Source organism: Tupaia chinensis, unplaced genomic scaffold, assembly GCF_000334495.1.
Source record: "Tupaia chinensis unplaced genomic scaffold, TupChi_1.0 Scaffold147218_1, whole genome shotgun sequence".
Lineage (NCBI taxonomy): Eukaryota > Metazoa > Chordata > Mammalia > Scandentia > Tupaiidae > Tupaia > Tupaia belangeri.
Window position 1 is genome coordinate 785738 of NW_006207069.1, and position 14403 is coordinate 800140.

The following is a 14403-nucleotide window of genomic DNA, read 5'->3' on the forward strand; positions in this document are numbered from 1 at the left end:
GGGATGGCCACGCCACAATCCCTTCTCCTCCATGCTCCTCTCAGGATCTTGGGCACGTATGCACATGCGCCCGGCGTGGGTTTTAAGCCACCGGGGTCCGGGATGCGAACTGCCGTCAACTACATGGGAGTCCAGCGACATAGTCATTATGCTAACTGCTGATCCCTGTATTCAGTTCTTTTATAGGACTGGATCTAAATAGTAAAATTTCCATAATGACTATTGAAAAGGTTGTGTATTTATGCATAACTGTGTGACATAATTAATTTCAAATCACATCATGTCATCATGTTGTCATAAGCATAAAACTCAAATGCCATGTTTTGATACATGAACTTTTCTATTTCAAGGAAATTATAAAAATTTTCACAAAATTATCTTCTTAACAATATTAGATGACAAATGGGACCTTTCTTTGCTGTGTGTTTCATTTCTAATTCAAGGTTTAGAACAGCATTAAAACTATCACATTTTTTTGTCCTGAAAACACTGAACCTTTCTATTCCCTTTTATATGATTTATCCTTTCCTTAATCTGAAAATCATTTCTTTTAATTTGAAAACACAGTACTTACTATTACAAGAGACTTGAGGTTGTCTTCTAAATAAAGATAAATATAAAATACTGACAGTAGTCATGATGATGAGAAGGCATTTCATGCACTGTATACTGGAAAGTGATTTTCACTAAAGAATTGGATGTCTTCCATTTTGTCTTTTGACACTGCCATAACTAATCCTATGAACACGAAGAGGTCACTTAACTGTTTTGAGCATCGTTGCTTCCTATTACTTGAGGAATTCAGCAAGATGATTTCTTAGTGTCTTTATACTGCTTGGATCCCTTCCTTATTCTCTGCATGTTTGTTATTAGTTAGCAAAGCAAGTTAGGAATAATTATCTAATAATTATCTAGTCACCCAACTACAGGACACAAGTAGTGAGAGGATTGAGAATGGTAGAATTTTAGTAGCCAGTAGTTCTTAACAGACGTAAGCAATGTCATCAACCTATGATTTATATCTACAGAACATTCTAACAGTTACACACTAATACACTATACATACAGGGAGATGAAGATGGGGAATATAATTCATTTGTTTATTCAGAAAAAATTAAGTTCTTATTAGCATTTACTAACAAATCTATGTTTAATATCAATAGATTAAAAAACCCAAGTTACAATTATAATAGATTAGACTATTTTGTCTAAAACACAGTGCTAAGTAGGAGCACACTGTATATAGTCTTCTGTATTTAGTTTTCCATTTTTATTTCAACTATCTATAGCTACTGAAGAACACCATATAGGCAATGTCCACTTACAGGTATTATGGAGGGAACTCTGGAGTTTCTGTTCTTTCTCCTTAAAGAACAGTGATTAGCCAGCTAAAGTCCTCCTCTATAATCTCTTTAAAATGAAGACAATATTAATTTATGGAACAATTATCGCTAGAAATATATAAAGCAGGTTGCCAGAAGCTTTGCTGTAACACATCACCTCTACTACCACTAATTTTGAAAACTAATACCCTCAAATTTTAGAAAAATTCAGATCAAAAGTACAATGTCAGAAGAATGCTAAAAATTACAGTGTTAAAGTCATAAATTTCTACTGAGCAAAAAAAAAAATCACAAATTCAAAAGGCAGCTGGTATCTACAAGAAATTATTAATTTATAGCACTGAAAAAGACCAATTGTACCTATAATATAAAGAAAAACCTACTAGCATTGATAAGTAGAGATTACAAAAAGAATATAAAATGAAAGAGAGTCATGAAAAGTCCAGTTAATAAAATAGAAATTCCTGGGGCCTGCTGGTGGCATGGTGATTAAGGTGCTAGATAAGGTGGTGGCCACACCGCAATCCTTTCTTCATTCTCCTCTCAGGATTTTGGATATACATGTACACACACCTGGCATGATTTTCCCTTTTTTTTTTTTTAATGGAGAGATTTTTGCTAGGTTGTGTGCACTCACCATCATGGGCACAGACACACACGTGCCTAGTGTACGTTTCAAGCCTTCGGGTCTGGGATTCAAACCCTGGCTGACTATGTGGGAGTCTGGCAACATAACCATTATTCCACCTGTTGGTTTCCCCAGCATGATTTTCAAGCTGCCAGGTCCAGGACTCAAATCTTGGTCAGTCATGTGGGAGTTCTGCACCATGCCACCTGCTGGCCGCTAAATTTCAAGTTCCACAACCCCATCTGACCTTTCTGTAGAGAAACAGTCCTCTCATTCATTACCTATACAGCGAGATGTAAACTGCTCTGGATCCCCTGTGGAAGGGGGTCCAGTGATATCAACCAAAATTAGATTTGTGAGCTTTTGAATCAAAATTCCACTTCTGGAAACCCCTGCTATACATATACCTGCATGTACGCTGAGAATGTGTGTATAGGCCATTCATTACCCTATCACGTATAATAGCAACAGAACAACAGAAGTAATAAATGTTCGTTAAATTAACCATGGAGGAGGAATAGGTACACCAGTGAAAGCCATGTAACAAACACCTCTAAAAACTTTCTTGTCGATAAAAGCAATGATTAATGAGATTTTTGTTTCAATCCTTTCAAGTAATTATCACCTCCACTGTCATGGTAACAAAAGTCTATAGTTTAGGGTAGTTTTCTGTGACTAACCACATCTGAGCACTATAATATTACAAATAGATACTCTGGTAGGTACTCTGGGTATAAAGATGAAATAGCTCCAGAGCCTGCTTCCAAGGTGTCCACAGTAAACTGAGTGAGGCAGACATTTAACCAGCAGCTCCCAAACCTTTCCGTGTAAATGGTAATACTAAATATTGCCCACTTTGCAAGTCTTTGTCTGTCCATTGCAACTACTTGCTTCTACCAATGTACATGAAATCAGCCATTGCTAACACATAAATGAATGAGTTTAGGTGTGTTCCTATAAAAAAATGATTATGGACATTGAAATTTGCATTTTATATAGCTTACAGATATCAGAAACAGTCTTCTTTCATGTTTTTCAGTAACTTAAAAGAATTAAGTTTAGTTTGCAGGTCATACAGATTAGGCAATGGGCTGGCTTTGGCACAGAGGATGTAGTTTATCTGACTCCTGAGTTAAAACATAAACCAAACTTTATAATACACATCAATTAGAAATGTCAACACTATCTCTCAGATTTTCATATAAGGATATTGAGCTGGGGGAATTAAAATGACTTCTCAGTTGCCATATGGAAAGTAAACAGAGCAGACCAACGCAAATCAGCTCTTGACTTACTAGTTTCTTTCCCCTCACAACAATGCATCTACATCTATCATAAGTTTGATGTATGGCATAAATCATGTGATTTTGTAGTATACTAAGTAAAATTATAACTTTACTTACAAGGATATTCATTCAGACCAGTTCAGTTTTTGAAAAATAAATAGACTCATTAAGTTTTTGCATGATTTTTTTAGGAAAAACAATTGTTTCAAAATTATTACGATTAATCACCATATACTGACTAATCACAAATATGAAATTACTTAATTTATTTATTTTTTTAATCTGCCAGAGGTTGTGGGCAGAGAGAAAGAGGGAGAGGGAATGGTTAAGTGGGAAAGCATTTTCCACGGGGAATTGTCTCACCACAATCCCTTTCTTTTATTTCTCCCTCCTTTTGGGATTTTGAGCTCATACACACACATATGCACCTGGTGTGTTTCTCAGGCCACTAGGTCTGAAACTTGAACCAGGAGTTCAGCCATGTGGAACTTGCCACAGTAACCCTCACACCCAGGCTGGCCCTGAAATGAGTTACATTCTAACAAATGTGCTATTATATTTTCCTTACACTATGCCTTCAATTAGTTTAAAAGATCTTTAACAAGTGATCAGATTCATGAAATATAACCGTAAGCTAGCTTATGTACTTGATCTCTCATGGTCACTATATTCTTATGTACTTGATCTCTCATGGTCACTATATTCTGGAAAAAACAGTGCATTTATATATTTAGATAAGTCACACACACACACACACACACACACACACACACACACGGACGTAATTTACTATTTACCATTAGAAAAGTTTCAATGACATGACTTTAGCCACATAAACAGAGTAGTATATACTGCCTAATGTCAACAAAATAAATTCTTTGAAAATAAACTTAACCTCTGAGTAAAACAAAGGTAAGAAACATCATAAAAACTATGAGAAGCTGGTATGCACCAAAACATCTAGGCTTGAACTTTTATCAAAAGACCACAAATATTGTTTAGTAATATGACACATATTACAGATGTAAAAATTTAAAATCATGAGATCAAGGATAATTTGAAATAAAATTACCTAATGAATCAATAGAAATATTCTTTTGGGACCAGCAGTTAGCGTAATGGCTATGTCACTGGACTCCCATGTAGTCGGCCGTGGTTCACGTCCTGGATCTGGTGGCTTAAAACTCACGGCGGGTGCTTGTGTGTGCGTGCCCAAGATCCTGAGAGGAGAATGGAGGAGAAGGGATTGCGGCATGGCCATCCCCCCTGGGGGGTGATTTCTCGCTTTCTGTCTCTCTCTCTCTCTCTCTCTGTCTGTCTGGCGAGCGCACATGCCCTAAAGCAAAAACCTCTCCAAAAAAAAATAGAAATATTCTTTTAATACTAGAACTACATTGCATGATTATTATTTTATTTGTGTTGATAAAACTCCTGCTGGCATTTCTGTTGCAAAGAGGGATAAAGGAGATTATTTTCTCAGAGGTGTCCGTACCATGCTCACAGTAATTATATCATTCAGGAGAGCTCTAAAAATACAATACTGGTCCATCATAACTGTATTTGTAAGTATGAGATATACATTTATTTTCTAAGCAAATTAAAATAATGGCACAAGAGATCATTATCTTTCATTTATATTGATTGTTGAGCTTTGCAGATTTTAATTTCTATAGTTAGATATTTATATATGTTTGGAAGTCAGGAGGAAATAAGGAAAGAATCTACACAATTAAGTTAGAGTCTTCCATAAAGGTAGATTGATCCAGAACCTTAACCACCACGCCACCCGCTGGTCCCAAGGCAGATTGAAATAAAGTACAAAGACAATGCATGAGGGAGCCCCAGGTCACATAGGGGAGACAAGCACACTATTGGGTGTGACCCTTCTGTTTGTCCCTCTGTCCATTAATACCGCAACCCAGAGTCAACAGCAGTCTCACAGAACCTCCACTAGCTTGAACAGCACCACAGACCTCTGCCACTTCCTGATCAGTGAGGAGATTTCAACCAATGTTCATTGGCACCCTTTTCCAGAATACATGCTGGGAATGATCTTCCTATTTGTTTAAGTTGTTTATTTCTTTCTTTCATGAGTGAGAGAAACACAGAGAGAGAAAGAGAGTGAATAACCTAATTCTGTCTCTCTCTCTCTCTCTCTCTCTGTCTGTCTGGCGAGCGCACATGCCCTAAAGCAAAAACCTCTCCAAAAAAAAATAGAAATATTCTTTTAATACTAGAACTACATTGCATGATTATTATTTTATTTGTGTTGATAAAACTCCTGCTGGCATTTCTGTTGCAAAGAGGGATAAAGGAGATTATTTTCTCAGAGGTGTCCGTACCATGCTCACAGTAATTATATCATTCAGGAGAGCTCTAAAAATACAATACTGGTCCATCATAACTGTATTTGTAAGTATGAGATATACATTTATTTTCTAAGCAAATTAAAATAATGGCACAAGAGATCATTATCTTTCATTTATATTGATTGTTGAGCTTTGCAGATTTTAATTTCTATAGTTAGATATTTATATATGTTTGGAAGTCAGGAGGAAATAAGGAAAGAATCTACACAATTAAGTTAGAGTCTTCCATAAAGGTAGATTGATCCAGAACCTTAACCACCACGCCACCCGCTGGTCCCAAGGCAGATTGAAATAAAGTACAAAGACAATGCATGAGGGAGCCCCAGGTCACATAGGGGAGACAAGCACACTATTGGGTGTGACCCTTCTGTTTGTCCCTCTGTCCATTAATACCACAACCCAGAGTCAACAGCAGTCTCACAGAACCTCCACTAGCTTGAACAGCACCACAGACCTCTGCCACTTCCTGATCAGTGAGGAGATTTCAACCAATGTTCATTGGCACCCTTTTCCAGAATACATGCTGGGAATGATCTTCCTATTTGTTTAAGTTGTTTATTTCTTTCTTTCATGAGTGAGAGAAACACAGAGAGAGAAAGAGAGTGAATAACCTAATGGATTCTTTTTGTCTTTAATAATTATTTTATTTAAATTTATGTATTTATTTACTTATTTATTTAAATTTCACAAGAAAAGGACAGAGAGAGAGAGAGAGACAGAGAGAGGGAAAGTGAGAAAGCAAGCCACCAAGTCCAGGACTCATCTGATGGCCAGCCATGTGAGAGTCCAGCTCCCTTTACCGCCATGTCACTTGCCAGCCCTGCCTAAAGGGTTCTTGATGCCACAATCCATTCCAAGACCCAGCCAGCCGCAGATGATGGACACATACATGCTCAGCAAACTCAGGGAGATCTCCAGTTGAAAACCCAGAACTTTCCCATGTGATTCAGCTGTGTAGAGGGTCATGTTTTCCTTCTGCATCAATATCCAGCCCTGATCTTCCCAGTGAAGCATCATCTTTTTCTAAAACTAGGTGAGCTAAGAGAGAACAAGATGTTTGACCTTTCCATTCTGCTTTTTACCAAATTTGTTGTTCATTTTAGTTCAATTGAAATTAAAAGTATGAGAAATATGCATATATTTTTTTTCTGCTAGAGTGTCTGTACACTTGCCAGAGAGACACAGAGACAGAGGGAGAGGAGAAAGCATCTCCCATGGGGAGTGGTTCCACGACAATCCTTTCTCTTCCATCCTTCCTGTCATAATTTTTGGGCATGCACGACATATGCCCGGCATGTTTAACAAGCCACTGGGTCCAAAGCTTGACCTCTGTAATCAGCCAGTGAGATCTGGTTGCTTTAACCATCACATCACATCGTATTTTAATAACATAATGGCTATCCCTCTTGGTTTACTCCCAAAAGGGTATTTTTTTTTTTCTGTTCTTCTTTTTTCTATTGGGGGGGTGTCTTTTTTGAGGATAGAAATAAATTATAGCAAAAAAATCATTTTCATTACAAAAATAATGTTCTAAGTTGTTTGATTCTGAGTAATTCAGTCTATTATGTTTTGACATTAGCACTTGTGTCTCCATTTACTTCGTGGAGTACTTGATAGGAAAAAAGCAGGCAACAAAGGTGAATTTTTTGGTCTCATTTTAATATGCATATAGAAAATAATAGAATTGATTCAGATCTTTTTGTGTGTGTTTTTTATCCTGACTCTACAGCTCCTGCCTTGCATGGAAAATGAAGCTACAACCTAGTCCCTGTTGGACAAGGGGTGGAACAGATGGCTTGTGATCCTGCACTGCCTACACATTAGGAAAGCACCGTGGCTCGGATAGAGTACTGTTTTTTTTAGTACTAACAGTGCTAAAGTGAGAATAAATAGTCAAGCAGGGGGAAGGAAGCCATGGAGCCTGCCATAATGAAGGTTCTACCACTGTGCTTGCTGTTTCTCCCACAGGTACTGAACAAACCTCAGCGCGGCTGTTTCCCGAGATCAGTAATTAATCAGGCCTCCCCTCTTCCTTACTCTGTTCTCCACCCTAGGGCCTAGATAACACATGCTTAAGCACTCCATATTATTGAGAATATCATTTCTTGCAGGTTTTGATAAGCTACTAAATTTTGCCTGTATGTTTAGAAAAAAAGGGAAATGATCTAGAATTATTGATGATTTTGTCAACTTCATTCTTTTGGGATATTACAAAGCTTGTAAACCCAGTGCACATTTATTCTAAAATTATATTGCCTTATGGAAATTAATTTTGGGAACTGCACAAATAATCCATGTTTACAGAAGAATACATATCTGTCACAATTTATAAAAACGTATTAGATACCTTGATAGAATTTTTCTTTTTAACATTGGGCACACTAGCAATAGATTTTTAAAAAGTTAGTATAAATCAATACTTGTTATTGTGAATTCCTATTTAACTTCATGGTAAAACAGGTAAAATTACTTAATATGCTCAATTTAGTCTTTCCCATTTACACTAGAGAAGAGAAAAAAAGTAATATGCAGGTAAAGAACAACTGATTCAGTGTTATGGACCAATAATAGAGAGATGGACTATTACTAATGAATTTGAACTTTGTTCCCTTTGTGTAATTACTGTTTTGAGCTCTCTGGTACACGTAACAGTTTCTATAATATAATCCACTTCATGTCTCATATCTCTTCAAATCCTACTGCAACTCAATCCTCATTTCATTCCACAATGTCCCTGGAGAGAAGAATCAAAGAAAAACTTACTTTTCCAACATATTGTGGATCTGGTCCCATGTGTTCTTCTAAAACAAAGAACTGATTCCATACCCATCCCCTTTTGGGACGATGGTGGACTTCGGTTTCACCTTCAATGTGTTTGGTTTGGTTTCGGGTCACCTTGCTGGAGCTGTGGTGAGCAGTTCCATGACACCTCTGCACAAAACAGAGACACACTAGGACTGGACAGATGCAAGACGTGCTCGTAATTTTCATTGTAAGATAACTTTCCAGTTCACAGTTCTTCTTTTCCTTGTCAGCTACAGATGCTTAGTGAGCATTCAAGTGAGAAGCCAAAGCATCTTTTGGAAGGACAGTCCAAAGTAAATTGTTTAGTGTGTTCATGGTTTAACTGCCCATCAGGGAAATATCAGGCAGTATTTACATCCTGAACCACTGGGAGAAACAAAGCTGTAGTCATTGGATTCCAAATCTTCACAGTAGGTGAATACAGGCAACCATTTTCTACCTAACGAAAAGAGAGAAAATTAGACATATTACAAAACATGGTCATTTTAACTATTGGTCTAAATGCACAATATACTGTTTTACAGTGTGTTGCTAATGGGCAAAAAAAATATGTGCTAATTCTTTTGCACATATTCACAAACAATAATACATGTACATCTGCGTATATTGTCACATGGGCCTTCCTAGCTGTACTGTTAATTCTCATCTATAAATATGTGTGTGCTTGTGTAATTTTTATGTATGTTAGATGTAATACGAATTTTCTACACACACTACACATCAGTTACCTACTGTAAATGATTCAGTGAACTTTGACAACATATTCTCAAGGACTGCAAACTTGTCACAGACAACCACAGCAGTCAAGTAGGTGTGCAAAGTATTAGTAAGTAAAGTAGAAAAGAAAAAAAAGAAGAGGATGTTCCAGCTGAAAAAAAAAAAATATGCAACTAAAAATTATTCCAGGTTTTGAGAAAAGATTGGCAGAGGCTGGTACGAGTGAACATGCCAACTGGCTGACTCAGAGCTGGCACGAAGTTTGATAGGTCCTGCATATAATAGTACAGGGTATAGAATTCACTTACAAGTAAGACAGAGTTTCAAGCTTATGACTGACATCAGTAGGCGTCATTTCTAATACACGCATTTCTACCAGCTACATAAAGAAAGGATTAAAGGCAGGAGAGAATAGTGACAAAAAGAATGGAGAGGAAAATGCTTAGTTTTGTTTCGTTTTGTTTTTCAAATAAAAAATGTTAAGGACTTGGACTTAAATTTTAGTACAATTGGGCAAAAATGAAAAACTTGAGAGACATTTCTGGAAGACAAATGGCAGGATTTTGGAGAGACAAGGATGACTCAAATTTTTCACTTAAAGCACAAATGTTTGAAGAAAGCTAAAATTTTTGTATATGTGTATTTGAATATGTGTTTAAAATTACAATTTCTCAAGATTGACTATTCCATTCAGTAAAAAATGTTAAATGTATCACTTTCTCATGGCATAATCCATCCATGTAAATCAGCACAAACCGAAATGTAATTTTAATGAATTACAGATGGTTGGCATGACAATAAATTGATTTTTAAAACTGATTATAAATGTTCAATCGCAGCATGATTCTTTTACACAACTGAGGAAAGGTGTTATTAGAGATGAAAAAAAATCACTTTGGATCCCAGCAGAGGGTGTTTTTTTCTCTATCAATATCCCATTCCATAATTAGGGTTAATAATAATGCTTGCTTCACCAGTTGCGTAAGGATTATATAGTTTAGAATTGGAATCTCATTTTAATCCTGTAACATACATAAAATTCAAGCTTTAAGTGTTTTATGAAAGTGAGGCCAGCAGATGGCATATCAGTTACATTGCCAGACTCCCACATGGCCAACCACAGTTCGAGCCCCACACCAGGCATGTGTGTGTGTGTGTGTATGCCCAAGATTCCTGGAGGAGGATTGAGGGGAAGGTATTGTGGAGTGGCCAACCCTCTTAGGGGGTGATTTCTCACTTTTCCTCTCACTGTCTCTGTCTTTGTCTCTGTCTCTCTCCAGTGAGCACACACACCTAAGGCAGAAACCTCCAAAATAAAAAATTATGAGACCAAACATACATTTTTCACTAATTTCAATAAAAATTGTTCAAACCTCTTCTGACATATGACAAAGCAATACCATTCTAGCTCCAACACAGTAACAGTACTGGGAAGATATTCAGAAAAGACAATGGGAACGGGTGAGAGGAAGGGAATCAAGAGGAAAAACAAAGAAGCAAAATGTTTCAGGGACACAAAAATGGAAAATTATCTGTTGGTGGTAACATATCTGATAATATTTTTAACTGGACAGAGTGTAGTGTGGGGAAAATTCATGTTGTAAACTATGATATACAGCGATAGAATGTATAAAAATTTTTAAAAAGAAAACACAAGTTTTATACTTTTTTAGACAATTTACTTAACATGTTAATTTATGTGAATAATCTAATTTATTTATCTCAGGATTCCCATTTACTAAAAATTTGGGGTCTAATAAGTGCTTTTAATATTCTTTCAAGACCTGCCTAATAAATAATTGGGATGATTTTATGTTAAATTGCTTATCTTCCAAAAGATTCTTAATTTCCAAGTCATGAATTTCAAAAAGAAAAACTTCAGTCTTTTCTTCTTAGAAGCCAAGTTAATGACTAAATAGAAGGTGTTGTTATCTTAATACTTTCACACCATTTGGTGTGATTTTCAAATGAAATTAACATCTTTGCTCTTTATGCTAAGATGTTTAACAAAGCATAATTCATGAGAAGAAGGTGAAGAAAGTGACTTTTGTAATCTATTGTAGATATGTAGAATGAGTGTTTTCTATAAAATGTTGATTTAATTAGTCTGCCATTTTTTTAAAAAATGCATTTTAATCTATATGCATCTTATATGTGTATGAATCTATATATGTATTATGTGTTTATGTGTCTCTATTATGACAATTGTGAGGAGTGATAAATATGGTCTATGGAATGACCAGACTGACGGAAACATCACTACTGTGCTTTTGAAGACAATTTATCATGTACCAAGAGAACTTCAAATCTGAACATTTCCTCCTCTACTTCAAGAAACTCATCCCTGCTCAGGTTAGAAAAATTGAAATGTAAGTACTAATGTAATAAACCACTGAGACTAACACTATTGAAATACATGGCAGATATTTACGTCTTGTTAAAAACCTAAAGAGGATTCAAATATTCTCTCTGCCTTCATGAAACATTTCAATGTGTGACTTTTTTAAAAGAGATTTTTGCCATAGGGCACGTGAGAGACAGTGAGATGAAAAGTGAGATATCACCCCCTGGGAGGGATGGGCACACCACAATCCCTTCTTCTCCATTCTCCTCCTGGGATCTTGGGCATGAACATATACACGCTTCGTGAGAGTTCCAGGCCACCAGATCGGGACTCAAACTGTGGTCGGCCTTGTGGGAGTCCAGAGACATAACCGCTTCACCAACTACTGATCCTCAATGTGTCAATTCTGATGAACAGGAATTTAACTTTACTGCACACTTTGGGACCAAATATTTTTTTCCTCCTATACCCTTTCAGTTAGAACTTGTGTCAATAACATATACATGGGAAATGATGGATGGATGTAAGGACAGTAGAGAAACTTTTTATAGCAGTCATAATTTCAAAGCCCAGATATAGTGATAGTGAGGCCAAGACCTGACAGAGACCAGAGGCAGCAGCAGGGACCTAAAGTCATCCTAGCTCTACAGTTCCAGTGTCGAGTACTTGACATTTCTGGCTGTCTAACACACACTATTTCACACTAAAATAAACGTGTATACTTTAATTCCATTTTTCCACAGAATTAAATTCCAAATAAATAAGTTCACTGGCCACCCTCTACGGCTTAAGTTGATTTCTGGTGTTAAAAGAAACTTGTTGAGTAAACACTTGAATGTAATACTTGAAAAATTGTTTCCCAATAATGTATGACAAGAATTAATGTGAAGCGTAGCCCTCTCCTTCCTGTTCACTTATTTAAGTGATCTAACATTGTTTCCAGAGACTTCAGCAACTACTCCTTTTCCAGCAATAGAGTTAATAACGCTGAGGCATGATCTTTAACTGTGTTTGAAGAAAACTATCATACTTTGTTCTGGGACTTTACTCTTTGAGCTTCCTAATTCTTATTTATAAATACAGAATTTTCACTGAATTCTTTTTAGGTGGCCCTACCTCATTCTTTGAACTAATGATTTAATCGCTGCATTATTTCCAAATGACTTTTGTTGCTTATGCTGAATTACTGATATCACCCCAGATTAAATCCTTAGCCATTTGCAGCTCTCCAGTAGAAATATTCCTTTAGGGAGCTCTAAAGATACTCTTAAATAAAGGGATTCTCATATTTACCCCAAATGTTATTACTTGTCACTAGGACTTTGATTTAATTGTACTTCCCAATTGGCTCTTAATTCGTATATATTGGACTTTAAAGAGAAAAAAAGAAATGTTTCCTATTTGCTTTTGAATTTTTCTTTGTGCTTATTCTGGTTTTGCAAATCATCTTTGTAACCTATAGCCATTGACTTTATTTTATGAATAGATTATTCAATTTTCCATATGTGTGGGGTGACAAATTATTTCACATGTTCAAAAATCAGAATTGTACTTGCCACCAATTTCTAAGCACAAGTAGGACTATGGGATTTATATCTCTATAGAACAAGCCTAGCTTCAATACAATATGTCAAAAAAAAGATAAACTGATGAAAGTTCCTCTTTTTTTTTAAGTTATTTTCATTGTGAGGTATACAAAGACATTTTAAAGGGAGAAGTATATGTTAATAGGGGCTCGAGGCTCACTAGACAGAAAGGGACTTCTCAGCTGTCGATGTATGAGCCCATCCGATGACAAGGCTGTTCTTCATGTGAGTGACTCATTTTGAAAATAATGGAACTTATTTGTCCATGATGGATTATTTAAAAACTATCATCCTGTCAAATAGCTCTAAGTATAAAGGATATGTTATGTTTAAATTATGGGTTACTTATATAAGGAGAAAGTTACAGGTATTGACTAAAAGGCTGCATTTTTTTTTTAAGTTTGAAGAATAATGAACTATTTACTACTTATCTGTATATACTTTCACCTTCAGATGTCAGATTTTATTATCTGTCTTCTAAAGGCTGAAAGCTATCTTTTGGATTGGTGGTTACGGGTATAACTCCAATTGTTGGTAAGACACATCCTCAGGTATATATTTAGCTTTGGGGCTATGGTTTCCATGTAATTAAATCTCCTGATTAACAATATTAATATCATTCTATTTCTTAATTCTTATTCAAGATTCAATGATACTGGATTCTAATTTTTTTTTTGTTTTACCTTCCTGAACTTTGCCCTCTTGTTTTAATATTTTTCTCTATAGGTTTCTCCTCTTATTCTGAATCATTTGACAGTTCATCAGTTTAATAATTAATTTTACTCTTCTTCATCTGTCAATTGACTTAAATTGCTCTTTGTCACGTCAAAATGCAATTCTTCATAACATATATTAAATCGCAGAGAGGCTCACCTACATTTGTTGCAAGTATTATTTTCAGATTAATTCCCAAGTGTATGTTTGCAATTCCAATCATTTTCAGGATATTCTCATAACTCCAAGATTCTACTTCATATAATCAACTGTATCTCTGTGTGTGCTTGTGTACATCAGCTAAATAGACTTAATTTTATCTGAGGGTGCTGTCTTCTCCAGAAGAAAATGAAATATCTAAATAATAACCTAAATGAAACAGAAAGCATTAAGTCTTGTGTATTGTAATTTTTGGTTGGAAACAATCAGTTAGGTTTCATGGAGACAGTGATGAGGCATTATTCAGACACAGTTCATTCAACTCTGTGCTTCGAAAACCTTAGTTTCTAAATTCCAGTTAATTTAACCTAGCCTCCAAGACCTAGATTAAAAACTGTTTTTTAGGCAATATTGTTTTTTTTTTTTTTTTTGGGAGGTTTTTCCCTGACGGG

At 35.9% G+C, this 14403-nt stretch overlaps 1 protein-coding gene across 1 annotated transcript in view; it reads right to left on the minus strand.

Moving 5' to 3' along the window:
- The window catches only part of LOC102499626 (cadherin-18-like), a 526097-nt gene that overhangs the window by 335034 nt on the left and 176660 nt on the right, over positions 1 to 14403 (minus strand). Inside the window, 1 exon segment of the mRNA XM_006169537.1 lies at positions 8390 to 8870. Coding sequence (XP_006169599.1) covers positions 8390 to 8617 — 228 coding nt within the window. The 5' untranslated portion in view covers positions 8618 to 8870.